Source organism: Lampetra planeri, chromosome 68, assembly GCF_965212315.1.
Source record: "Lampetra planeri chromosome 68, kcLamPlan1.2.h2, whole genome shotgun sequence".
NCBI classification, from domain to species: domain Eukaryota; kingdom Metazoa; phylum Chordata; class Hyperoartia; order Petromyzontiformes; family Petromyzontidae; genus Lampetra; species Lampetra planeri.
Genome location: NC_136173.1, coordinates 527937 through 555310, shown reverse-complemented (window position 1 = coordinate 555310; position 27374 = coordinate 527937). Strand labels below are relative to the sequence as shown.

Sequence of the window (27374 nt, the reverse complement as noted above, 5' to 3'; positions counted from 1 at the left end):
ACTTGATGCATCACAAGCGCTGCTTTCCATTTGGTGTTTGAACATCTCAACGGCTCCTGTTTTCTTGCCAGAAAGGGTAAATAAAGCCTCTTATTAGTTTTTCCATCAAAAGGTTGTTCCCCGAAGCGCTTTTAGACACAAACTTAGAACGGAACGTTCACTATTTGCAGACGTGTCGCAGGGAGAGTTTTCGCCCCCGATTTTGCTAACCTCCTTGCCGGCTTTCATTCCGCTAATTTAAATAAAGTATGGTGGCCACCTCGGTGTACGGTGGTCACCTCGGTGTGTGGTGGCCACCTCGGTGTATGGTGGCCACCTCGGTGTACGGTGGTCACCTCGCTGTATGGTGCCATCGATTGCCGATCCGCCTCACACCGGGTCCCCCCCCCCCCCCCCCCATTGTTTCTATTAACACGAAATTTTCCATTTAACGACAACGTTTTCAGCCAATCGGAGCGCTCCCAAGTGGACTCGGGCAGCAGGGGCCCCTCTTATGAGCGTTTTGAGAGCGGCTGGCTGCTAGCCGAGCTTTTCAATGTTTGATGGTGTGCGGTGCTTGTGGAAACAGCTCTCGTGAATACTTGGTGTGTTTCTTTTTGCTTAAAAGTTAAAGGTTGACAACAATGGGCCCCCTGAATTGAATGTGAAGGAAGTGAGGAAAGCAATTGGTTAAAGAATTCAATAAAATTGCTCCCACCCCAGCTTCTCCATCAACCCCTCAAGCCATCCGTGTTCTTAGCCCAAGGTAGCAATTTGTATTTTATGCTCTTATTTAGGCACCGATTTAATGCTCTATCCATGTTTATTTTAATGTTAATGCTTTCGTGTGTTCTTATAACGTTTATAAAAAAAATAGTGTTTTAAATATTACAAGCTCTGCTTTTAGGGTGAAATCAATAAGCTTCTGATAGTCTTCGAACACATTTTTAAGCCTTTAGCGTGCATTTTCTATATTCGATCAACGATAATTTTGATTAACGATGGTTTATCACCGATTTAATATCGTTAAGGGAGGCACCACTGTAGATGCCGCCGTTATAGACCCCACTCTACGTGCGGGAGATTATTTAATTCCTCGCTTTGCTTGAATTTATTTCTTTTCGGATAAAGCGTCCTCAACGTTTAACACCGTAGTAGTAGTAGTCGTAAGCTTTCACCACCACCACCACCTGACACTGCCAATCGGTAAGGGTTTGTGTCACGTGAACAAAACGTGGCCAATTGGCGACTGCTTCGGCGCGAACCGTGGACAGCGGTGGTAGCGTGTCGCGGTTAGCGCTACGCCGCACTACAAACCCGGCAACCCGAGTTCGATTCCCGCTCACGGCCAACACCAGAAACGATCCTAGGCCTCCCCTAGGTCGACTTGGCCTCAAATAAATACCTGGAGCGGTGTGTAAACATCGCCACCAGGCTAACTGCACACTGGTGGTGTACCACCAGGCTAGCTACGCATTATAGTGGTGGACTACCAGGCTAGCTACGCATTATAGTGGTGGACCACCAGGCTAACTACACATTATAGTGGTGGACCACCAGGCTAGCTACACACTATGGTGGTGGACTACCAGGCTAGCTACACATTGTAGTGGTGGACCACCAGGCTAGTTACGCTAATCACACTGGGAGTAGCTACAACGGACAGGACCCCGGCTTGGGTCCAGGTCCACGTGTTGGCGACTTCTCGGACGTAGAACGTAGATCTTCAAGATGACGACAACAACGCCGAACCCCGTTCCCTCTGGGGACCCGGCTTGTATCCTCGCTGGTCGTGGCTGGCTCTGCCCTTGGACACGACCACCTTCTAGAAACTCTCGTAGCTTCTCGACCCAACACGTGACCACCCCTAGCCCCCACCTGGGGGCCCCTGTGTAGACTTTACCGGTCACGTGTCCTTCGGGGTCAACCAGAGTGCCATGGCCCTTTAGTAGCCCCATTCCCATGGCCCGCACTCTCACACCCTACCCTGTAGGGGTCGGCACTGCACGCAGAGCGTGGTGCCATCCAGCACCGTCAATCAGTGCTCACCGAGCCCCTCTTGGGCCGGTACTGCACCCACATATACGTGGTGCACGTGATGTCAATACATCGCACGCCGTGCTTCTAGAGCCAGCAAGAGTTTATATAAGTTCTCAAAAGCTGATATAAACTCTTGCTGGTAACAGCTTCTCTTCACAAGGCAGCAGACATGGTGCTGCTCGCAGCAGACATCGCTATTTTCACCTGAAGACGGGCGCTTGTGTTGCGTCCGAAGCCTTGTGGTTTATTTTGTTTTATTTCTACCTACGTGACTTTACCGAAAGAACCAAAGAGTATTGATTCCTGCAGTCACGAAAGCTTCAAATCAAAATATCGTAGTGTTGGTTTACTCTCCAACACACACACACCAGTTAGTGCTGAACTAGTAACTATTTGGCCACGTTTATGTTTACGTGATACAACTTACAATTGTCTGTGTCAGGTGGTGGTGGGTTTCATGATGTATTTATATCTACGCGATTTAACCCAATTAAACCTTTTCTCGTGGATAAGCGCGGATTGGAACCTGTTGCCGTGCGGCTGAGCTGCCTTGCCATCCCCTCCCCCCACACCCGCCGGTGTCCGCAGATCACAGTGAAGGAGTTCAAGGAGAGGATCGCGACGTCTGTGGCCATTGCCAGCGACAAACAGAGGCTCATCTACCAAGGCAGAGTTCTGCAGGATGACAAGAAGCTGAAGGAGTATGGTGGGTTGTCCCCCCCCATCACCCCCCGTCTGGCGTCCAGCCTGCCCGTACGCATCGGTTGGTGGCCACAAGTCGCCACCGTTCGCCGCGCTCCTTCCGATTATTGGGAAGCCACTGGAGCTGTGCACGGTGGCTGAGAGATGTCAACGCCCTTGCATGGTCTACAGGAGGGTCATGGGTTCGATCCCGACCCTAACGACGCCTGTTGTGTATTTGGAGTTTACGTGTCTTATCTTTCTCCTCGTGGTCGCGTGGATTTTCTCCAGCTCCTCCAGTTTTTCCCTCCACAATTAGAATTGTGAGGTGCCTTCAGAATATTTGGCTGTGGCTGTGAATTTCCACGTGATAAGCCACTTTGTTGAGCGGTGATTTGTGGCGGCCTGGTCGCTTCTGAACAAGAGCTGTATCGCTCAGTGGGCCTTACCTGGTAGAATAAAAAGTTTAGTTTTCGTAAATCCTCTCGATTTGAACTGCTTTTTGATCTGTGCGAGTGCTGCCCCCCCCCACCGTACCCCCACATCCTTAAACCCGATTGGTCGACCCATGTTGAGTACCTGATTGGTAGACCTGGGCTAAAAAGGCTCCCACGGCGATGGTGACGTCACTCGCATCCCACAGCGTGGAGCCAGGTTTGTTGCGTCACCTTGGAAATGTAACCCCCCTGCAGACGTCCACGGCAAGGTGATCCACCTGGTGGAGCGGGCACCTCCGCCCTCCCGCCCTCCGGCCGAGGGGCCCGGCGGGGCGCAGTCCTCGGCGTCTGCTGCCGGCGCTGGCGGCCCCCAGCGTGGCGGCGGTGGGGGGGGGTCAGGGGGGGGCCCGGGGGGTGCGGGAGGGGGCGGCGGGGGAGGAGGAGCGGGGCCTCACCCCGATCGCAACGGGAGCGGTGGCTACATGATGATGGGCACCTTCAACGTGCCCTCCAACATAGGCGACGTGCAGCAGATACAGGTGAGGTGAGGGGTGGGTGGCGCCAGCGATGCGTGGGAGGGCGTCGCTCCAAACTCGTGTTCATTATTACCAAGGCTCCGCCACCTCCTTCCCTCCCTCCATGTGGGGTAGAGGTAGGCGAGTGGGATGATTTGGCAAGTGGGGTAGGTGATGAGTAGGTTAGTGGGGCGAAATTAAACTGTATTTGTTTCCCTGTCAAACTGAAGCCCGCCCACTGCAATGTTGAGGGCGAATCCCTCTGATGTTTAGCGGAGTTTAAACCGCATGGTGGTCAGTACAGAGAGAGAAAGTCTCCGTGTAGAGGCGTTGACACGGAGGAGGAGGTGGGAATGAGTCTTGAGCCCCCCCTGTAAATACGAACGGAGTAGAATGAGATTCTCAGCTGTTGACGTTTACACGTTTACACCCAGAGTAACCGTGAGAGACGGTGTGCCGCGTCAAATCTCTGCGGGCCTTTCTTGGGGATTGTTTGACCGACTCCAATGTGGTGGTGCGTCTCGCGTGGTGCAGCACGCGGTGCAGCAGGCGTTGTCGGGGCTCGGCGACTTGGGCCAGAACGCCAGGGTGACCACCTCCACAGGGGTGAGTAGTGGGGGTTTTAGTGGACGTGTGTGTGTGTGTATTACGCTTGCTTGTGCGATGTTAGGGGGGGCCCTATTCCTACTGCAGCTCTAGCTCCACCTTCTCGGCTCTCGGCTCGGGTCCGAGCCACGCGGTCGCTTCCAAAAGGCGCCCACGAGCGAGCCGAGCCGCGGCTCGGGGCAAACGGGGAGCCACGGTTGAGACTTCGGGGTCGGTGCCGACTCGAGCCAAAGTGTGGATTCTTAAGATCCCCGGGGCTCGCGAATCGGAGGTGCGGGGAAGGACAACGTATGACACGAAACAACAAGCGGTTTTGTTGTCCTCTGATTTAGAGGCCGACCGAAATTCGGTTTCGACGCCGAAAGTTGGCAATGGCCTCTTTCGGTTTACTTTCGCATTTGGCCGAAAGTAAATTTTTTTACTTTCGGTCTGGTTTCGGTTTCGGCCAAAACTGATATTGACTTTCATTCGTCAACCAAAGATCTATTTTTAGAATATAACGCTATTGCTACGTCTATCACTCTGCCTATCGGCGGGTCAGTCGGTGCTAGGCAATCCTATGCGATAGGCTGCAAACACACAGACACGTCAGCAGCGTCAGCAGCAGCTTGGGAGCGAGGTTACAGCCGCAACCATGGTCCGCTAATGTCAACAAACGGCAGCCTGCATCTCCATCCGTGGGTGGGAGTCTCTTTGGCGGGACGACAACAAAGTGCCTCTGTTGTCTGTCCCCAGCCGCCTGCCCGCCTTGGCTTGATGTGCTGCGTTCGCTTCAGTCTACATGCGTGTTGACACCGAGTTTCGAAGTCTGACAATTAGAGGCCGACCGAAATTCGGTTTCGGTTTCGGTGCCGAAAAGTTGGCAAATGACCTCTTTCGGTATAGTTTCTGTTTCAGCCGAAGTCGATTTGTAACTTTCGGTTTGGTTTCGTTTTCGTCCTAAACCAGATATTCAGTTTTGGTCGGCCTCTACTCCGATTAACCACAGTTGGCTACGTACGATGTGAAAGAAGTTCAACATATGACACTATACTCCTATACACTACACCACACTACATTATACACGACACACTACTATACACTGCACTACTCTACACTAACGTACTAAATTGAAATAACTTTCTTTAGAACTGCTTGTTGTTTGGTTGTTCTTCCCCCTCGCACCACCTGATTAGCCACGGCTGGCTCCGTGCGTTTGTGCGAAGTTCAACGTACACGCAACACACACACACACTGAGACATGACTTCAACTGGGAAGATGGATACAAAATGTAGCAATCTGTGGAAGGACGTTTATCAACCGGGTGTATTGTTAACTGTTGTTGGCCGGCTCTCTGAGTTACATTACATTTCTAAATTTTGCTAAGTTTGATCTATCATCTTGTCCCCTCTGTAAATTTCATTAGCCGACGTTTGCTAGCCTTACATTTAGTTACGCTAGGGTTGTACCCACCACAAACGTCTATAACCTCTGATTGCAGCAGCTCTCTCGCTACATCTCCTCCTGCCTCAGCAGTCCGCCTGCTGTATGGTTTCACCTGAAGACGATGGCTTGCGTTGCTATCGAAACGTCGTCATCTATTAGCTGTTTTTCTATCTACGTGACTTTACCGATAGAACCAAAGAGGAGACAAGTGGTAGTTTAATTAAAAGATGTTCCCTCCCTCTGCGTGAAGAACGATGAGCGTCCGGGTGGGACGCTTGCGATGTGTGGTGCGGCATTGGCGATAACCCCGATGACCCCCACGTACATCGTTTATCCATCTACTTACATTCGAAAAAACAAAAGTTTGGCTGGCTGGCTGCCTGGCTGGCGCTTGGGCGGACGGGCGACGGTAAAGTTCACCGCACGCGCATCTCTCGTCGCGCGCATCCCACAGCGTTGAGCATCACCTTGGCGACGTAACGCCCCCCCTACCCCTCGCCTCTCACCGCCCCCGCCGTGTATCCCACGGCAACGCGCGGGCAGTGCGAGTGTCGCTCGTTCACCGTAACCCATCCCCCTGGCTTCGTCGCATATTCTCCCCATAGATGGTCTCACGATGACCTTAATAATAATAATTATTATTTACGTTTATTTTTTTCTCCCCATCCGGTTCGTCAACAGTGGATGGCGGTTAACCCCCTTGCGCAACTGACGTCTGTTAAAAAGAGCTTTCTAGCTCATCGGAATCCTCCAGTATAACCAAAATATTCTGGAATCGTTGTCCACGACCTTGGGGGGGTTGCGTTTCTGTGTCGAGTTTGTGTGCATGGGGGTTTTCTTCCCGCCTTTTCCGGTTTCCCTTTCCGTAGCCAAACAAATGTCTAACAACAACAACAAAAACACGTCCTCCAATGCCAGGACGAAAAATGTTGCACCAACGACTCGTTCAGAAAGGGATTTCTGCGTCGGAGCAACAGCGCACTCGCCCCTCCTCCACCACCCCTCCTCCTACCCCCTCTCCCCCCCTCCTCATCCTCCTCCTCCCCACCTTTTCCTCCTTTCCCCCTCCTCCTACCCCCCTCCTCCCCCCTCCTCTCACCTCCTCCTCCCCTCCCCCCTGTTCCTGCCCCTCCTCTCTCCCTCCCCCTCCTCCCCCCTCTTTTCCTCCTCCCCAACTTTTCCTCCCGCCACCTCCTATCTGCTCCCACCTCCTCCTATCTCCTACTCTTCCTCCTCTCCCCCACCCCCCCCCCTTTCTCATCCTCACAATTTAAACAGTTGTGGCTCTGCGAGGCTCACTCGGGCGGCTGAACGTTGGCACGGTAACGCGAGTGGCCCCGTCGCCGCACAATAATCTTGCCGTTGTTGGTCGTCGTCGGTGTGGAAGGAACGGTGGTTGAAACGTCTCTCCGCTGTTCTCACTTACGGGGCACTCCCCCGCGGTGTATTCGGTGTAAATCCCGCCCGTGTCTCGGACCCTAGGCTGCGCCCGGACGCGTCGTGTCGTCGCGTATGAGACGTATTCGTGCGTTGAGAATTTCCGCCGTGTGTCAACAGCCGGATGGTTCGTCGGTCGACGTGCAGATTAACCTGGAGCAGCAGCCGGTGCAGGTGAGGAGACGGCGTCACCGCGTCTTTATCCCCCCCCCCCCTCGCCCGCTACGGCCACTGAGGAGTTATGCCACGGTTGGCTAGGAGGTTAACTGCCTCGCCTGGTACGCAGGAGGTCATGGGTTCGATCCAGATCTCTGACGCCTGCTGGAGTTTGCATGCCTCTATCTCTCATCTTTATCACGGTGGCTAGGAGGTTAACTACCTCGTTCTGGTACACATGAGGTCGTGGGTTCGATCCTGACCCCTGACGCCTGTATATTTGGAGTTTGCGGTGTGTCTCATCATCACGGTGGCTAGGAGATGTTAACTACCTCGCCTGGTATACAGGAGGTTGTGGGAGAAAAATCCACGCGACCACGGGGGGAGAGAGACAATGGCTCCAAATATACAGTTTGAAAGGTTGGGATCGAAGCCCACGACCTCCTGTATACCAGGCGAGGTAGTTAACATCTCGCCAGGACTGTGGCATTGATGACCCCTTATGCCCAGTCCGTCGTGAGTCGCGATCGGCAGGGTTTCCGGCACCGCCCACCGCCGTGTGTGTGTGTGGACCCAAATCTCGAGGCTCTTTTGGGAAGATGCTGCGCATTTTTAGCCTAAAACTCCCAGCCTGGTGGTTGCCCATCCAACTACTCTCCAGGCTCAAGCGCCTCTCGGCTCTGCTTCAGAGCGTGCTCGTCCGCTTGTCGCGGAGGTTCGTGCGTTTTTCGAATCGGGCGGGCCGCCCTGGTGACTAACGCTGCCGGCGTATTCGCTCAAGGAAAATACCGCGTCCTCTTCGTGAAGTTCGAAATTTGAAAAGTTGCCTGCTAATAATTGGGATTACACGCAGCAGCAGCGGCAGCAGCAGTAGCGGCATCGTCCTCTACTGTGAAACTACTGCACATGCAGTGTCTGTGTAACACGGCAGCGCCTGCCTTGGCGCGATTAATAGCCCGGCGCTGCGAGAAAGACGGCGCCAACACCAGACGGCAAACAACTCGACGATTGTAATCGTCGTCGTTGTCGTCGTCGAGCGGGTTATCCGCCAGAACGCGAGGTTTGGAATATTCAGAATCGGGAATCTTTTTCTTTTTTTTCCTGGAGAAATCCCACGAGCCTACGCAGCTCCTTTTTCATCTTCACAGATGTTGTCCAGTAATATTCTGTTGGGCGACCGTGGTTGTAGGCAGCGCGACGACGACGGCGGTGGTGGCATGCCCGTCGCGATGTGGGCGAGCGTGCTAACGTCTGCGTCCACCTTTCGCCCCCCCTCCTCCCCGTCTCCCGCACTTCTTCTCCGTGTTGCGCTCGTCCCCACCGGCCGGCCCGCAGAGCGAGCCACGCCTGCGCCTGGTGCTCGCGAGGCAGATGCTGCGCGAGATCGTCAGCCTGTTGAGCCAGCTGGAGGTGAGTGCCACTCGCAGCTGCTGAACTATCACGGGAACACCCCGAGACGGACATGTACAGGCGGTCCCCACGAGATACGAACAGAACCCGCTTGCGACCAGCGTTTGTGAGGGGCAGGAGCAAGGGCCGGGGGATGAACTGTGGCTGCCAGGCGGCTGTCGGGTGAGCCCAGGGAGCTGCTGCAGCGAATGATCGCTCGCTCGCTCAATCATCTCATGTAGTCGCTGTGTGGCGCCCCCGAAACCCAGCATCTTAAATGACCACCGTGACCCCGGCAGGAACACGATCAAATCGGCACGATTTAACCGTGGCAACCGTTGCCGAACCCCTCCCCCCACCCCCCAAAGAACAACGCGGTGGGAGCTGATGGCGCCGACACTTCCCAGAATGCCACGGGAGGAGCAGCAGCGGCCGCCTCGTCCGCGAGCGACGCGGAGATGGAGATGGACGTGGCGGCGGCAGTGCCCGGCGAGGCCGCAGCACTGTCGCCCGGCGCCGTCGGCATGGAGGCCGAGACCACGGCGATGGCGGAGCCGGAGGGCGGCGGCGGTGCCGCCGCCGAGACGACGCAGGGAGGGGCGGCACCGGCGGCGGGCACCGGCGGCGGCTGGCACCGGCGGAGGGGCAGGAGCAGGGCCAGGCGACGAATGGTGGCGGCCAGACGGCTGTCAGGTGAGCCCAGGGAGCTGCCGCAACAAATGATCGATCGATCGCTTGTTCACCATCGTATGCACTGGCTCGCTCCGATATTCACCAATGAGAGATCATCGGTGTGAGGGTCACCACACATTTGAAACCATTGGGGGTTTGACAGCACGATGATGGCGGGGCGGGGTGGGGGGGTTTCACATTTGTGTATTGTCGGGGGCCGCCAGTGGCCTGCGGGTCTTGCAATGAAGTACACTGACCTAGATTGGAAACTCATTTCTTCAGAACTGCTTGTTGCTATTTTTAGTTGTCCTCTGATAAGCATTGTTGGCTACGTACGAAATTCAACGTACACGCACACACTGGCTTGGGTTTTTTTGTTTGATTTTGCGTGACGTTCGTCCACTCTCGCCTCCTCGTCGTGTCTGAACTGAAGAATGTTTTATTTTACCAGGCAAGGCCCACTGAGCTATACCGCTCTTTTTCAGAGTGGCTTATCTGGAAATTTATAGCAGCCAAAAATACTCTTAAACGCACGTAGACTCTAAACGTGGTGCGGAAAAACTGGAGAAAAATCCACACGACCACTGAGAGAGAGACACAAACTCCAATTATACAGCAGCAGGCGTCGTCAGGGTCGGGATCGAACCACCGACTTCCTCCCTGCACACCAGGCGAGGGAGCTAACATCTCGCCGTCGTTGCCGTGTCTCCTCGCGCCTCCTATCCACAGCCACCCGGCGCCGGCTGAGCTGCTGGAGGTGCTGTCGGAAATCCATTCGGTGCAGACGCAGCTGCAGCCCCACCTGGCGCGCTACCAGGAGATCCTGGCCACGGCCGCCACCGCCGACTACAACAACAATGTACGCTCGCTAGTACGGTGGCACTTGCGCACGCACGCTCGCACACTCGCTAGTACGCTGGCACACTCGTACGCTGGCACACTCGCTCTGACACTGGCACGCACACGCTCACACTAGTACGGTAGCACATGCTCGTACGCCTGTACGCTCGCAACCTCGCTGGCATGCTGGCATGCAGGCTCGCACGCACGCTCCCACGTTCGGTCGCTCCCTCCACCGAGCCAATGGCTCCTTGGGTTACGGTTACAGAGTCGTACGTATGTATCTTGAACTTCTTTCGCATCGTACGTAGCCAACCGTGCTAAACGGAGGTTGCAGGATGGGTTGCATGCTGAATTGCAGGATGGGTTGCATGCTGGGTTGCATGCTGCGTTGCAGGCTGTTGATAGAGAGACACGCAAACACTAAATATGCAGTTGGTGTCAGGGTCGGGATAGAACTCAACCTCCTGCATACCGGGCAAGGTAGTTAACATTCTTTGGGTTTTTGGTTAAAGTCGCGTAGATAGGTTCAAAGAAAATAATAGAAAACTAAGACGTTTCGATTGCAGCACAAGCGTTTGTCTCTCTTCCTGATGACGAACGCTTGTGTTGCGATCGAAACGTCGTAGTTTTTTATTATTTTTTTATTTTCTTTGAACCTATCTACGTGACTTTACCGAAAGACCCAAAGGATCTGAATTCCTGCAGTCACCAAGGCTTTCAGTCAAGATCTAAGGTAGTTAACGTTTCATAGCCACCGCAGATGCCCCCTGCAGACTGATGCCGGCTTTGTGGTAACGGTTTCCGAGTCGGAGGGGGCGGCTCTCGCAACGCTGCCGTGTCGACGCCGCGCCTGCGTGCGTGTGTGTGCGTGTGTACGTGCGTGCGTGTGTGTACGTGCGTGTGTACGTGCGTGCGTGCAGACGGAGGGGCGCGAGGAGGACCAGCGCGTGCTGGGCCTGGTGAGCGAGGCGCTGCGCTACCTGGGCAACGCCATCGTCACGGTGTCCGACTTGCGCTGCAACCTGGCGTCGGCGGCGCCTCGCCACCTCCACGTGGCACGGCCCCTCGCCCACTACGCCCACTACGCCCAGCCCGTCGTGCTGCAGCAGACTCTGCCCATACAGGTGGGGGGGGATGGGGGGCTGGGGGAGAGGGAGGGGGGGCTGGGGGAGAGGGAGGGGGGGCTGGGGGAGAGGGAGGGGGGCTGGGGGAGAGGGAGGGGGGCTGGGGGAGAGGGAGGGGGGCTGGGGGAGAGGGAGGGGGGCTGGGGGAGAGGGAGGGGGGCTGGGGGAGAGGGAGGGGGGGCTGAGGGAGAGAGGGAGGGGGGCTACACTGCTACCCAACCCTGGCCGCCCGAGTTCGATTCCCGCTTGCTTGCCAACATTGGTGATGGATATCTGACCTGGTTCTGGGCCACTGCAGCTGACCGCTGCGCCACCGCTCCTGAACGACTCCTCACACTCGCCGACACTCGGCCTGGAGCACAGGGAAGGGCTCAATCTACAAACTTGACCACTCAACTTGCACACTCGCTCACTCTCTGCAGAACAGGACAAGAACACCAACTCCACTTGGAGAAAGGCACCGGAGTCGGGAATCTAACCTAGACCCCTTGTTGCCATGAGTAGCCGTCACCACCACCGTCACCGCCACGCCACCCAGGACCTGACCCCAATGCCGCCCCCCTCTCTCCACCTCCCCTCTCTCTCTGTGCCGCAGATCAACCTCGGCGCCACGGTCACCATGTCCACCAACGGGTCGCCAACAGGCGCCAACAACAACGGCGGCGCTGCGCAAGCCGGGAGTGTCCCTCCCTCGGGGGGCCCCGACCAGCTGGGCCCCGACGGCGTCCACGGGGATCCCGGGCAGCAGCAGTCGCGGCCCGCGCGTCATCCGCATCACTCACCAGGCCCGCGAGCCGCTCATGATGCACATGAACATGCCAGGTACGGAGAGGGAGTGGTGGCGCAGCGGTTAGCGCGCCACGCTACGAACCCGGCGACTCGTGTTCGATTCCCGCTCACGGCCAACACTGGTGACGATGATCTGGACCGGTCGTTGGCCTCCCCCTAGGTCGACTCGGCCTCAATTGAGTACCTGGTGTGGTGTGTTGTAAACGTTGCCACTGGGGAAACAAAGACGGTCAGGCGTGTTGCTGGCCACCCATGCGTATTGTTCCGACCTTCCTAGGTGCTCACTTGCAGCACTTGCCCCTAACAGTCTAAGCTATATGGATGGTGGAGGTAAGTGTGTGCGAGTGGAGGTGATTGTTTGAGTGGTTGGGATGGGGGTGAGTGAGTGGAAGGGTGAGGGACAGGGCGTGTATAATGAGTGTGTGTGTGTACGTCCGTTTCCCCAAGTTGTTCCCCTTCTTGGTTCTTTCGGTAAAGTCACGTAGAAGGGAAGTAATAAAATAATAAAAATAAAACATAATAAAATAAGATAATTCTCACGACGTCTCGGCTACAACGCAAGCAGCCGTCTTCAGGTGAAGAATGATACACTACCAAGCTAGGAGCTTAGTTTGGTAGTGTCTCATTCTTCACCTGAAGACGGCTGCTTGCGTTGTAGCCGAAACGTCGTGAGAATTATTTTATTATGTTTTATTTTTATTATTTTATTACTTCCCTTCTACGTGACTTTACCGAAAGAACCAAGAAGATGAATCCCTGCAGTCACGAAAGCTTTAAATCGAAATTTAAGTTGTTCCCCGTCGTGCCGTCGGTGTCTTGAGGCGGAACATCCCGTTGGGAACTCTTAGCTCGACTGTCATTCGCGCAGCTGCGTTGTGTACACGTTGAACCTCTTTGGCAACTGTACGTAGCCAACGGTGATGACCGGAGGTGCGTTTGCCGTGGATCAATCGTCGGATACCAAGACGGTCGTTTAAAGATCCCCGTGGCGGCGTTCGCGAGAGCGATGCCCATCGTTGTTGCGCCAGCGTCGCGGTCCACGTTTGCCAATTTCAATCGGTGGCACCGCAAACCCACGCACCGGCAGCCATCGCCGCCCCCTAATGGCAGACTGATGCACAGGATCATCGCGGGGGCTGGGAGATGTTAACTGTCTTGCCTGGTATGCAAGAGTTTGTGGGTTCGATCCCGACCAAGAACGTCTGTATGTTTTGAGTTTGCTTCTTTCTCTTTCCATGCTCGTGTGGATTTTTCTCCGGGTCCTCCGGTTTTTCCGCTCCTGCGTTTAGATTATTTCGGCTGCTGTTATATAAATGTCCACGTGATATGCCACTTGGTTGAGCTGTCGTCGCGTGTGGCCAGGTCGCTTGTGAATAAACGAGCCGTATAGCTTTAGGGGGCCTCGCCAAATTAAAATATAACACAAATAAAAAGCTGCCACCTGGGGAGGTGCTCCGAGGCTGAACCACGAAGCAGAAATTGTGCTGTGAACCGACTGCAGGCTGCGTCTAAATGTGGAGGGGACAAATCCACGTGACCGCCACAGGGAGAGCAAGAGACGCAAATTCCAAATGTACAGCAGCAGGCATCGTCAGGGTCGGGATCGAACCTAGGAACTGCAGACCAGGCGTGGTGGTTAACATCTCCTAGCCACCGTGGCACCCTACTAATTAGCTGTGTCGGGTGGAGGTGGGTTTTACGGCACATTTACAATTACTCAATCGAACCCAAAACGCGTTATGAGTACCATTCACCCTGCCCACTCCCCACTCCTCTTCCACCCTCTCTCCCCCTCCCAATCCCTCTTCTCCCTCTCCTTCCACTCCCTCTCCTCCCCCCCTCTCCTTTCACTCCCTCTCCTCCCTCTCATCCCCCCGACCCCCCTCAGGAATGAACGGCAACTTTGCTGCAACGTCCACGACGCAGACGCCGACGACGCAGAGCGCGGGCGGCAACGTGCCCCCCAACGTGATCTTCGTGTACACCACGGAGGTGGGGGGCACCCAGCCCACCACCGCCACCTCCACCACCACCACGGCAACGGGGGGGGGCGGCCGCAGCAGCCGCAGCAGCAGCAGCAGCAGCAGCCGCAGCCGGCACCCCGCAGGGTCAGTGAGCGGTGACTGCACCGTGGTGGGTGGGGCGGGGTGGGGGGTAACAGGGAGGTGCTGACGGTAACGACGGTAACGACGGTAACGACGGTAACGACGGTAACGACGGTAACGACGGTAGCGACGGTAGCGACGGTAACGACGGTAACGACGGTAACGACGGTAACGACGGTAACGACGGTAACGGGGAGGCGCTGATCGTGACGGAGGCGCCAATGACGCTGACGGTAACGGGGCACTAACTACGGTAACGATGGTAACGGTGTGGGCGTGCGTGAGGCTGTAACGTGAGCGCCGCCCCCCCCCCCCCCCCAGGGATCCCCCACCTGCACATGCCGGGCATCCCGCCAGAGCTCATGCCGGCCATCATCCAGCAGATTACCCAGCAGGCCATGGCGGCAGCGGCAACCGCAGCCGGTGAGTGGCCATCGCGGAAGAAGAGGGGGACCTGGGTTCGATTCCCGCTCTCACGGCCATGAAGAGACAGACAAAGGTTCCCGTGTAGCTTGAACAGACTTGGGGGCAAGGGCCGTTAGCGAGTCGCAGCACCACCTATGACAGCCGGCACTGGCACAAGGGGGTGGGTGGCCAGCACCACGCCCGAACACTCGTTCACTTGCACCACCACATCAACAACAACCGCCATTCGCCACTAAGTGGCGGGTGACGTCACCATGGCATTTGTGCCAGGCTATGTGCACTTTAAGGCCACGTGAACTTTCGAATGCCCGCTGGCAGGATGTCACGGGACAGGCCCGACAGGTGCCATGGTTTGACTGACTGAGGTGAATGGCCGATTCACCACCTGTGCACCACTCGCACACGTACACACACACACACGCGTACACACACACACACACGCGTACACACACACGCTCACAAAGGCTAAGATCTCCCGTATAGCCTTTAACAGAATGTTGGGGGCAAGTGCCGTGAGCGAGTAGCAGCGCCAATGAAAGCCGGCATTGAGACACACGAGGAGGTGGGCGGCCAACGCCACGTCCAGCCGTCTTTGTCTTCCCCCAGTGGCGATGTTTACTACACACCACACACCAGTCCTCACTTCAGAATTGTTCTGAATAATTTCTACTGCAGGAGAAGGAATCTGATGAGCTATAAATCTCTTTTTCACAGATGCCCAGTAGGGGCACGGGGTCAGAATGTTCCAGCAGCAATCGTTACAACAGCAATCGTTACACACAAACACGATGGTAGTGCAAAGTACAGGTCAACAAATCGCCCAAACGCATCCAAATACAACACTAAACCATCCTACCAGGCAAGGCCCACCGAGGTAATGAACTTATTTTTCAGAAGCGGCCTTGCTGCCACAAATGATAACCCAACAAAAAGTGGCTCGCGTGGAAATTGACAGCGGCAAAATAATTAAACTCTCGGTGAATGTTGCCGAGTCGACTTGGGGGGGGGGGGGGGGGGGAGGCCCTAGAGCGGTTGGATGTTGATGGCCGTGAGTGTGAATGTAACTTGGGTCGCCGGGTTCGTAGTTGCAGCACGCTAATGGCTACACCGCTCCCCACAAACAAACGGATGTACACACACGCAAGGCAGGGGGTGACACTCACCGCGTGTGTTCGCAAGGTGCACCGAGGCCAAACGCCAGCACCAGCGTGGACACCGATGATAGCGATCGTCTGAACAAGCGGTTCCGGTGGGCCTCCTCCCCTAGGTCGACTCGGCCTGAAATGAGTACCCGGTGCGGTGTGTAAAACAACGTCACAAGGGGAGACAAAGGTGGCCGGGGCGTGCGTTGGTGCTGGCCACCCACCCCTCTCGTGCGCCGTGCCAGCTGCCGTAGCCGCTGCTGCTCGCTAACGGCACTTGACCCCAACAGTAAGTTAAGGTTATAAGGGGGATCTTTGTCTCTATGTATGAAACAGCTGGAGCCTCCAGTAAACCATGTGACTGCTGTGACCACACCCACTCTGAACACCCTCCCCTCTCCACACTGCCGCTCACTGTGGAAACAGACTCTACTCAATTGGAACCTCCTTTGCCAGGAGCAAAATCTGACAACAAAACTGACACCTTTTTTACAAGGAGTCATGTTTGCATAGACCACAATACGTGCAGCCATAATGCAAACAAAAAACATAACTCTGATAATATATGCACTGTCCTTGAAGTTGATTGGTCCACGCCCGAGACAGCTTTCCTTAGAGCCTAGACTCACATGGGTTGGACCAGATGACGCCAAAAGGCGCACAACTCAAAGACAATGCACTATCAGAGTATGAGAGCTCGGGGTAAGCATTTACAACTCTGGAACCAATTATCATATTTTGCTACTGGCAAATGAGGTTCCAACGTGGTTGATGTCGCTGTGCCGGCGATGTTGTTGTTGTGGTGGTGGTGCTGTGGCGATGTTGTTGTGGTGGTGCGATGTTGTGGTGCGAGCGTGCAGGCCAGATGAGACCGGTGTTCCAGGTGCGGCCCCCGCGCGTGCTGGTGGTGCGTGGCCCCCCGCCCACGGCGCGCCCCCCCGGCCCCGCCACGCACTGCGCTCCCCTGCCGCTGCACACGCAGCAGCAGCAGCAGCAGCAGGGCGGCTTGCAGCCGGTAGGCAGTTGGGGCGCCGCGGTGGCTAGGGGATGTTAACTCCCTCGCCTGGTGTGCAGGAGGTCGTGGGTTTGATCCCAACCCTGATGATGTCTCTCTCCCGTGGTTGCATGGATTTACTTCTGGGTAGTCCGATTTTTCCCTCCACATTTTTAGAATCGGCGTGCGTTTAGAATACTTGCTTTCTATGCATTTTCATGTTATGATTACGAGCTATCGTTTGTGGCCAGGTCGCTTCTGAACAGAGTTGCATGTCTCAGTGAGCCTGATAGTGTGTGAGTGTCAGAGTGGAGTTTGTATGATCGCCCCCTGTTTTAGAGAGTGAGTGCGCGTGTGAGTGTGAGTGTGTGAGTGTGAGCGCGTGAGCGAGTGAGGTGAGCCGACGGTTTGTGTTGTGTGCGCACGCAGGGTGCCATTCCCGCCAACGGCTCCCTGGCCCAGGTCATCGGCAACCTCGTGGGGCAGCTGCTGACGGTGAACCCGGCCGCGGCTGCCGCTAACGGCGGCGCGACCGCTCCCACAGCGGCGTCCTCCACCGGTAACGGTTGTTGTTGCGCTGCTGCTGTCGCCGCTTGCCGCGCCTGTTGCCCAATTTCTACGCGATCGTCGCCTTAAATTGCCGAGATCCGACCGTGTTCCATCCGGTGTTCGCCGAACCAATTTGTTATCAGGTCGCACTCCATTACACGCACACAAAGCGCTCGCCACGTGAACACGATACCCTCCTCCCTCAGGATTGAGTCGGCGACAACGAGGTGGTGGCACGTGTCGCGTAGTCGTACGTCGACAAGTTTCGATTATCGTGACTCGCTTGCTCTACGGTACGTCCGGCAAAACCCTGAGCAATGCGGCTTTCCCGTTTGCGTACAGCGCCAGTCGGCACCGCTGCCACGGTCACCACCTCGTCCGCCTTCCCCGGACCGACCGCCTTCCTCATCGGCGGCGGGGCCGGCGGGGGCACCGACACCGACACCGGCACCTCGTCGTCGTTCTCCACCTCGTCCACCTCCTCGTCCACCTCCTCCTCCGCCACCTACAGAACCACCTTCAGCACCAGTTCCAGTTCTGGCGCTCCTTCATTCGGCAGCGGGCAGATGAACCAGGTGCAGCTGGTGCAGCTGATGCGGACGTTGGTGGCCGGGGTGGCGCCGCCACCACCGCCAGGGGCGCCCGCAGCCGCAGCCGCAGCAGCAGCCGCCGCGGCCGCCGGCGTTGGCGGCGTGGCGCCGGGCACCAATGTGACGTTCCAGCACCCGCAGGGCACGCCACAGTCGGTCTTCTTCCGGGGGCTGGCGGAGTTCATGGAGGTGGGTGCTGGCGGTGGAGACGTCGCTCCTCCGCCCTCCGTTGTTGTTGGAGGGCGACTGCCTCCAACTGCTCAGTAGCAGCGTCCTTCGCGAGACTCCTCCACAGAGGCCGACCTTGACACCGCTGGTAGCGGTCTATGTCAGGCCCCCTCAGCTCCACATCCTCCTGTACCGCATCACTCAATCTCTTCAGTCCGTGTCATGCCCATTCATCATGATCATCGCCACCACTATTACCATCCTCACCACTGTTGTTGCCACCATCATCACTGGCACCATTGTCATCACCATTATTACCATTATCAACAACCACCCCCCCACACCAACATTTAATAACTCGGTTCTTGTCGACCGTGCATTTGTGTCTCCGTGCGAGTCTGCGGACTTGCGCGAGTCTAAAGATCTCTGTGCAAGTCTACGGGGTATCTGTGTGTGTCTACTGGGCTCTGAGCGAGTCGTCTTCGGGGCTTTGTGTGACTCTGTTTGTTGAACGTCTTTCGTGACCCTACGTAGCCAACCGTGATAATCGGAGGTGCACTGTGTGAATCTTAGGTGCTCTGTAAGCCTTATGGGTCTGTGTGGGGCTCTGAGTCTATGGTTCGGCTGTGCCAATGGCGTAATTCCTTAGCCACGGCTGGGAGCACGCTTCGGTTGAGCCCAGCTCACCTTGAGCCAGAGCCGAGCGCGGAGCCAGGCCGTGAGTCGGACTACAAGGGCCCCTTTGACTCGGACGGGCGTTGAGATGTGTCTGCTCCCTACGCAGGCCGTACCGGTCTTGGGCCAGCAGCAGCAGCAGCAGGCGACACCAGCGGAAGCGCAGCAACCTCCATCGACGCAGCAGCAGCAGGCGCAAGCGGGAACGACGGCCGGCTCCTCGCCGGCAGCACCGCAGCAGGCGCAGCAGGCGCAGCAGGCGCCGCAGGCGCCGGCGGAGGAAGCGCTGACGCCGGACTTCTTCAGCAGCGTGGTGCAGGGCGTGCTGGGCAGCGTGCTCACGTCGCTGGGCGGCGCCAGCGGCTCGGAGAGCCAGGAGAGCATCGCCAGCTTCATCCAGCGCCTCAGCGGCACGCCCAGCGTGTTCGAGACCGGCGCCGGTAGGCGGGGGTGGGGGGTGGGGGGGCGGGGGGGTGGGGGGGCGGGGCGGGGGGGCGGGGGGCACGGGGAAAGCGGCAGCCGGAACCGGCGTCACCGACGATTGCCCGAGGCTCCGTGGCCCTGTATTTGGATGTTTGACCAACTCCCCAACTCGTGAGTGTTTTACGCGTAGGGTAGGAAACGGGGAGCGCCTGCTAGGGAGGGCGTGGACAACGCTCGCTCTACAACGATTGCCTCGAGGCTCCGTGGTCCGGTATCGGAACGTTTGACCAACTCCATTTAATCGGTGATCACACTCGCAGAAAATGAATACCCGAAGAAAATCCCACGCGCGTGTTGGTGAATGGTAGCGGATGGCGGTGAGCCGTGTGAGTGCAGGTGGCTGTATGCCCACTGTGCGTGTACCTGTGTGCATGAGGGCTGCTGACCCTGATCTGCGAGTCCATGACCGACGTGGTGGTGAGTGAGCGCGCGAGTGCGTGAGGGCTTCGCGTGGCCTCAAAGTGCACTTGGCCTGGCACAGGTGCATGAGGGCCGTTCTTCAGCCAGCTGCCGACTCTGTCCATGACGGACGTGGTGCTGAGCGAGTGAGTGCAGACGGCTGTACACCCACGGTGTGTGTGCTCGTGCGTGTGTGCGTGAGGGCCGTGTTCTTCAGCCAGCTGCCTACCCTGTCCATGACGGGCGTGTGTGCGTGCGTGTGTGCGTGTGTGTGCGTGTGTGCGTGAGGGCAGCGTTCTTCAGCGAGCTGCTGACCCTCGTCTGCGAGGCCCTGTCCATGACGGACGTGGTGATGCTGCTGCATGGACAGTCGCAGCCCCTGCAGCGTCTGAGGCCCCAGCTCACGGCGTTCTGCCGCCAGCACTTCCTGCACGACGGCGAGCCCACCGAGGCCAACATCGCCGTCAGTGCCCCCCCCCCTCGCCCACCCCACCAGTAACAGTACCACTGATGCGATGGCGACGATGATGGTGTTCTTATTTTGTTTATTAACCCCCCCCCCCCTCCCAGGCCTCGACGGAGCAATTGGTGGATTTCATGGAGCAGTACGTGCGGGAGAGCTTTGTGAGTTTTCGTCCGCTCGTTCGTTCGCTCGCTCGCCCTTCAGTGTGACGATGTCAATTGCCAGTCCAGCGGTGAAGCGCATTGGAGTTCGTGGACCACGGACGCCTCGCCGTGTCCTCCATTCTTCCACAAGACCTCCAAGCCCCACCAGACTGTTGTGACTGCCACCCGAGTTCCATTGACGGTGGTTGGGAGATGTTGACTAACCTCGCCCGGTGTACAGGTAGTCCTCTACTTACGATGGGGTCCTCGTAACGCGTCTCCATCGTAAGTAAAAAATATCGTAAGTCGAAGATGGCCTCGCCTACCCAGGAGTCTTAAAGAATGGTGATTAATTTAGCATAACAGAGCAAATTACAGTACCGTACTGTATCAACTATATACTGTATTTATTAATTACAATACTGTATTGCACAGTGAAATGTAAAGTAAAAAAAACAAGCCTACCTATATGAACTGCAATTAAATAAAAAACATTTCAGGAAACAATCCTATCCGCATCACACAAGGCGGTAGATGCGTACATCCCAGCAGCGTCCCAACGTACAGCATCGTACCTCGTACGCTGCTGCGTTTGCCTGCCGCGCGAAATGTAAAATATTTTACAATTTTGTCGTATCGCCATCGTTAGATCGAAATATCGTAACTCCGGGACTCTCTGTATAGGAGCTCGAGTGTTCGACTCCTGAAGCTGCTGTACGTTTGGAGTTTGCGTGTCTCTCTCCCCGTGGTCGTGTGGATTCGTTTCCGAGTCCTTCGGTTTTTTTATTCCCCCTCGGCCACTTTTGTTGCGCTGCTGTCGTCTGTGGACGGCCAGGTCACGGCTACACAGCTCAGTGGAGTCTTGCCTGGTCAAATAGAACTAGTGGAGGTTATCTTCTTGGTTCTTTCGGTAAAGTCATGTAGAAGGGAAATAATAAAATAATAAAAATAAAGCATAAAATAATTCTCACGGCGTTTCGGCCACAACGCAAGCAGCCGTCCTCAGGTGAAGAACAGGTCGGCTGCTTGCGTTGTGGCCGAAATGTCGTGAGAATTATTTTATTATATTTTATTATTTCCCTTCTACGTGACTTTACCGAAACAATCAAGAAGATGAATCCCTGCAGTCACGAAAGCTTTAAATCGAAATTTAGTGGGTCTGGGTCTGTCTGAATCTCTACGCTTTCATGGTATTTTGTTGCTGCTATAAAACTCCACGTGATTGACGATGAGCCACTTCGTTGAGCTTTCGTTTCTGATAGCCAAGTCGTGCCAGATTTAAAGAAGTACATAGCTGCTCTGTGGGACCTTCCTTACCTGGTAAATTAAAAACTAGTTGACTAGTTCTAGTAGCCATTTCTACAAATACAGAGGGGACATCGCGGCGATGCACGACTCCGCCCGACGTGGTCGCCCGTGGGCCTGACCACCTGAAAGCGACAATTTGCAGTCGCTGCTCCTGCATCGTCGACGTTGGCCGTACACGAGGAGGATTACCGCTGCATTGGTTGTGAATGGCGGCGTGCAAACGTTGTCGTTGTGGTTGTGTGCTAGGCGTCCGTTGCCGTGCGCAATGGGGTGGACATCCTGCAGACGAATCTCTGCTTCGTCCGAGAGAGAATAAACCGCCTGGCGACCTACATCCTGTGCAACTCGGGTAAGAGTGCCGATCGGCACGCTGGGCACGCTGGGCACGCTGGGCACGCTGGGCACGCTGGGCACGCTGGGCACGCTGGGCACGCTGGGCACGCTGGGCACGCTGGGCACGCTGGGCACGCTGGGCACGCTGGGCACGCTGGGCACGCTGGGCACGCTGGGCACGCTGGGCACGCTGGGCACGCTGGGCACGCTGGGCACGCTGGGCACGCTGGGCACGCTGGGCACGCTGGGCACGCTGGGCACGCTGGGCACGCTGGGCACGCTGGGCACGCTGGGCACGCTGGGCACGCTGGGCACGCTGGGCACGCTGGGCACGCTGGGCACGCTGGGCACGCTGGGCACGCTGGGCACGCTGGGCACGCTGGGCACGCTGGGCACGCTGGGCACGCTGGGCACGCTGGGCACGCTGGGCACGCTGGGCACGCTGGGCACGCTGGGCACGCTGGGCACGCTGGGCACGCTGGGCACGCTGGGCACGCTGGGCACGCTGGGCACGCTGGGCACGCTGGGCACGCTGGGCACGCTGGGCACGCTGGGCACGCTGGGCACGCTGGGCACGCTGGGCACGCTGGGCACGCTGGGCACGCTGGGCACGCTGGGCACGCTGGGCACGCTGGGCACGCTGGGCACGCTGGGCACGCTGGGCACGCTGGGCACGCTGGGCACGCTGGGCACGCTGGGCACGCTGGGCACGCTGGGCACGCTGGGCACGCTGGGCACGCTGGGCACGCTGGGCACGCTGGGCACGCTGGGCACGCTGGGCACGCTGGGCACGCTGGGCACGCTGGGCACGCTGGGCACGCTGGGCACGCTGGGCACGCTGGGCACGCTGGGCACGCTGGGCACGCTGGGCACGCTGGGCACGCTGGGCACGCTGGGCACGCTGGGCACGCTGGGCACGCTGGGCACGCTGGGCACGCTGGGCACGCTGGGCACGCTGGGCACGCTGGGCACGCTGGGCACGCTGGGCACGCTGGGCACGCTGGGCACGCTGGGCACGCTGGGCACGCTGGGCACGCTGGGCACGCTGGGCACGCTGGGCACGCTGGGCACGCTGGGCACGCTGGGCACGCTGGGCACGCTGGGCACGCTGGGCACGCTGGGCACGCTGGGCACGCTGGGCACGCTGGGCACGCTGGGCACGCTGGGCACGCTGGGCACGCTGGGCACGCTGGGCACGCTGGGCACGCTGGGCACGCTGGGCACGCTGGGCACGCTGGGCACGCTGGGCACGCTGGGCACGCTGGGCACGCTGGGCACGCTGGGCACGCTGGGCACGCTGGGCACGCTGGGCACGCTGGGCACGCTGGGCACGCTGGGCACGCTGGGCACGCTGGGCACGCTGGGCACGCTGGGCACGCTGGGCACGCTGGGCACGCTGGGCACGCTGGGCACGCTGGGCACGCTGGGCACGCTGGGCACGCTGGGCACGCTGGGCACGCTGGGCACGCTGGGCACGCTGGGCACGCTGGGCACGCTGGGCACGCTGGGCACGCTGGGCACGCTGGGCACGCTGGGCACGCTGGGCACGCTGGGCACGCTGGGCACGCTGGGCACGCTGGGCACGCTGGGCACGCTGGGCACGCTGGGCACGCTGGGCACGCTGGGCACGCTGGGCACGCTGGGCACGCTGGGCACGCTGGGCACGCTGGGCACGCTGGGCACGCTGGGCACGCTGGGCACGCTGGGCACGCTGGGCACGCTGGGCACGCTGGGCACGCTGGGCACGCTGGGCACGCTGGGCACGCTGGGCACGCTGGGCACGCTGGGCACGCTGGGCACGCTGGGCACGCTGGGCACGCTGGGCACGCTGGGCACGCTGGGCACGCTGGGCACGCTGGGCACGCTGGGCACGCGAGCGAAACCACCGCCTGGGTTCGACTCCTCCTGGCTCGGGTGTGGCGTCTTTCGCTCTTTCTCTGTGTGAAGGTTTGTGTGTTCTACCCCTGTTCTACAGAGTTGGTGTGTGAGAGTGTGTGAGTATGTGTGTGAAAGTGAGTGAGTGGCCTGCATCAGTTTCCTCTCTGGGTTTTCCGCTTCCTTCCCATCGGCGAAAGTGCCACCCCCCCCCCCCCTGAAAAATGTTGAGTAGAACACTGCTCTGGGTGAACAAGTGGAATCATGATGACGATGATGAAGCATCGTGCATACCCCCCCCCTCCCCCCCCCCGCCGTCCCCACCCGCAGACAGCGACGCGGAGTTTGCGCGCCAGCTGCTGGTGCTGTGTAACGGGGCGCTGTTCGAGTGGCTGGCGCTCAACCGGCACTGCCTGCGCGACGGGGATGACGCCATCGTCGCCGTCATCAACAGCCGCATTGTGAGCACGTGGGGCTGTGTGGTGGCCGGGCGGTCGCCGGCTTTAAAACCGATTTTGTGATGGACGGTGATGGAAATGCGCACAGGTTTTTAAACCAAGACACGAGGGAGGCAGCCGCTGGAGGTGGTGGGTGGTGGTTGTGGCAGAGGAGGGTGGTGGTTGTAGTGGTGGCGGAAGGAGGGTGGGGGGTGGTGGTGAAAGTGGTGGAGGGTGTGTGGCGGTGGCGGTGGAGGGTGGTGTGGCCGGGTCTCTTCTGAAAAAGAGCTATACAGCTCTGGGCCTTACCTGCTAAAATAAAACTAGTTTAGTTGGTAGCAACGCAGGGCGACGGGAGCGGCGAGGGAGGGTGAGGCGGGAGAGGGAGCGGCGAGTGGAATCTTGCCTCTCGGTGGGCTGCACGGCGGTTCTCAGTTCCCCGCCCCTCCCCCGGGGGGCCGCCTTTGTCGCCCCCCTCTCCAGCAGGGCCACCTGTCGGCAGACGTCAACTCCACACTGGTGGTGTGGCTCACCGCCATGATGGAGTCGCGGCTCCGCGCCGTCATGGCGCTGCTCCCGCCCGGCGGGGAGCACGTGCTGCAACACGTGCGGCGCCGCGCCGACGCTCTGCCTACGTCGTCGCGGCCGCCGCCGCCAGCGGCGTTAGTACGGCCGCCGCCGACGGCGCCAGCGGCACCAGCCATGGTGCGAAGGGAAACGCGGGCGGTGCGTGCGGTGCGTGCGAGCGTGCCGACGGTTGGCGATGTTTTGTGATGACGTCACGGTGTGCTGGGCGACGTTGACTCTCAGCTGCTCTCACCCCGTGTCCCCTACTGGACATCTGAACAGGAGCTTCATGGCTCCTCGTGTTCAGATAAATATTCTGATTCTCAACTTAATCGGCTGGTATACAGGAGGTCTACCCTGTTGCCTGTTGTATATTTACAACAGGCATCCGGTTTTTCTCTACACATTTTAGAATCTGCTATGAATTTCCATGCAATGATGATGAGCTCGCTTTGTTGAGCTATCATTCGTGATAGCCAGCTCACAGCTCAGCAGGACTTTACCTGGTTAAATAAAAAACTGTTCATAGTTTGTAACCATAATGAACATTATTGTGTTTTTGCCGCTGTGCTGTGGTCGGGCACGATGTCCGACGTTTCGCTGCACGTGCTTGCGAGCTTAGGACCCCTGGAATTCGGTTCGGCTCTGAATTCGGTTGAAGCCTCCGTTGAGGCTTCCAGGATTAATAACGACGGTGTCAACGCGCGTGTCCTGTATGTGTCTGTACGGTGAACTTCTTTCGCACGACCGTACGTGGCCAATCGGAGGTGCGGGGGAAGGACAACAAACTAAACGCACTAACGGTTATAAAGGAACGAGTTTGTCAATGTGGATGATTTAAAAGTGCATCCTAGCTCCCAGTGGTTTCTTAATATTGGAAGAAGAGCGTTCCAGACGGCCGCAGAAGCAGCACAATCCTAAAGTGCCGTGCGACGATGATGCGGTGACCACCGTCTTTGTCCGACGGACATCCAAAATCCGCTGCTGCTGCTACCGCCGCTGGTGTGAGAACAACCGGTTAATCACTCTCCTTGCCGAGATCGGCATCAGCGGCGAGGTAGCGAGACGCGGGCTCACCACGCGGTGCTCCCCTCCGTGCCCGTAGGACTCTGCAGCGCAAGGTCCATCCGGTGACGAGGTGGAGATGGCCGACAGCGACCACGCGGTGCTCCCCTCCGTGCCCGTAGGACTCTGCAGCGCAAGGTCCATCCGGTGACGAGGTGGAGATGGCCGACAGCGACTCGGTCAAGGTGAGGAGCCTGGCCCTTCGGTAGACCCTCACAGCAGAGACCCATAGACTCGCACAGCGGAGACCCATAGACTCGCACAGCAGAGACCCATAGACTCGCACAGCAGAGACCCATAGACTCACACAGCGGAGACCCATAGACTCACACAGCGGAGACCCATAGACTCTCACAGCAGAGACCCATAGAATCACACAGCAGAGACTCACACAGCAGAGACCCAGAGACTCGCACAGCAGAGACCCAGAGACTCGCACAGCGGAGTCCCATAGACTCACAGCAGAGACCCATAGACTCTCACAGCGGAGAGCCATAGACTCACACAGCGGAGACCCATAGACTCGCACAGCCGAGACCCATAGACTCGCACAGCGGATACCCATAGACTCGCACAACAGAGACCCATAGACTCGCACAGCAGAGACCCATAGACTCGCACAGCAGAGACCCATAGACTCGCACAGCAGAGACCCATAGACTCGCACAGCAGAGACCCATAGACTCGCACAGCAGAGACCCATAGACCCATAGACTCGTAGCAGAGACCCATAGACTCGCACAGCAGAGACCCATAGACTCGCACAGCGGAGACCCATAGACTCGTCGCACAGCGGAGACCCATAGACTCGTCGCACAGCGGAGACCCATAGACTCGTCGCACAGCGGAGACCCATAGACTCGTCGCACAGCGGAGACCCATAGACTCGTCGCACAGCGGAGACCCATAGACTCGTCGCACAGCGGAGACCCATAGACTCGTCGCACATCGGAGACCCATAGACTCGTCGCACATCGGAGACCCATAGACTCGTCGCACAGCGGAGACCCATAGACTCGTCGCACAGCGGAGACCCATAGACTCGTCGCACAGCGGAGACCCATAGACTCGCACAGCGGAGACCCATAGACTCGCACAGTGGAGACCCATAGACTCGCACAGCGGAGACCCATAGACTCGCACAGCGGAGACCCATAGACTCGCACAGCGGAGACCCATAGACTCGCACAGCGGAGACCCATAGACTCGCACAGCGGAGACCCATAGACTCGCACAGCAGAGACCCATAGACTCGCACAGCAGAGACCCATAGACTCGCACAGCAGAGACCCATAGACTCGCACAGCAGAGACCCATAGACTCGCACAGCAGAGACCCATAGACTCGCACAGCAGAGACCCATAGACTCGCACAGCAGAGACCCATAGACTCGCACAGCAGAGACCCATAGACTCGCACAGCAGAGACCCATAGACTCGCACAGCAGAGACCCATAGACTCGCACAGCAGAGACCCATAGACTCGCACAGCAGAGACCCATAGACTCGCACAGCAGAGACCCATAGACTCGCACAGCAGAGACCCATAGACTCGCACA

The 27374-nt window shown here is 57.9% G+C and overlaps 1 protein-coding gene across 1 annotated transcript in view; it reads left to right on the top strand.

Moving 5' to 3' along the window:
• The window catches only part of BAG6 (BAG cochaperone 6), a 42037-nt gene that overhangs the window by 9428 nt on the left and 5235 nt on the right, over positions 1 to 27374 (top strand). Inside the window, 24 exon segments of the mRNA XM_078620029.1 lie at positions 2608 to 2725; positions 3393 to 3676; positions 4187 to 4258; positions 7167 to 7295; positions 8613 to 8687; positions 9035 to 9277; positions 9310 to 9359; positions 10068 to 10197; positions 11102 to 11305; positions 11901 to 12061; positions 12063 to 12127; positions 13983 to 14145; positions 14147 to 14202; positions 14521 to 14622; positions 16628 to 16782; positions 17191 to 17320; positions 17653 to 18089; positions 18853 to 19183; positions 19919 to 20088; positions 20196 to 20249; positions 21786 to 21888; positions 24078 to 24208; positions 24668 to 24889; positions 25939 to 26001. Of these exon segments, the coding sequence (XP_078476155.1) occupies positions 2608 to 2725; positions 3393 to 3676; positions 4187 to 4258; positions 7167 to 7295; positions 8613 to 8687; positions 9035 to 9277; positions 9310 to 9359; positions 10068 to 10197; positions 11102 to 11305; positions 11901 to 12061; positions 12063 to 12127; positions 13983 to 14145; positions 14147 to 14202; positions 14521 to 14622; positions 16628 to 16782; positions 17191 to 17320; positions 17653 to 18089; positions 18853 to 19183; positions 19919 to 20088; positions 20196 to 20249; positions 21786 to 21888; positions 24078 to 24208; positions 24668 to 24889; positions 25939 to 26001 (3648 nt within the window).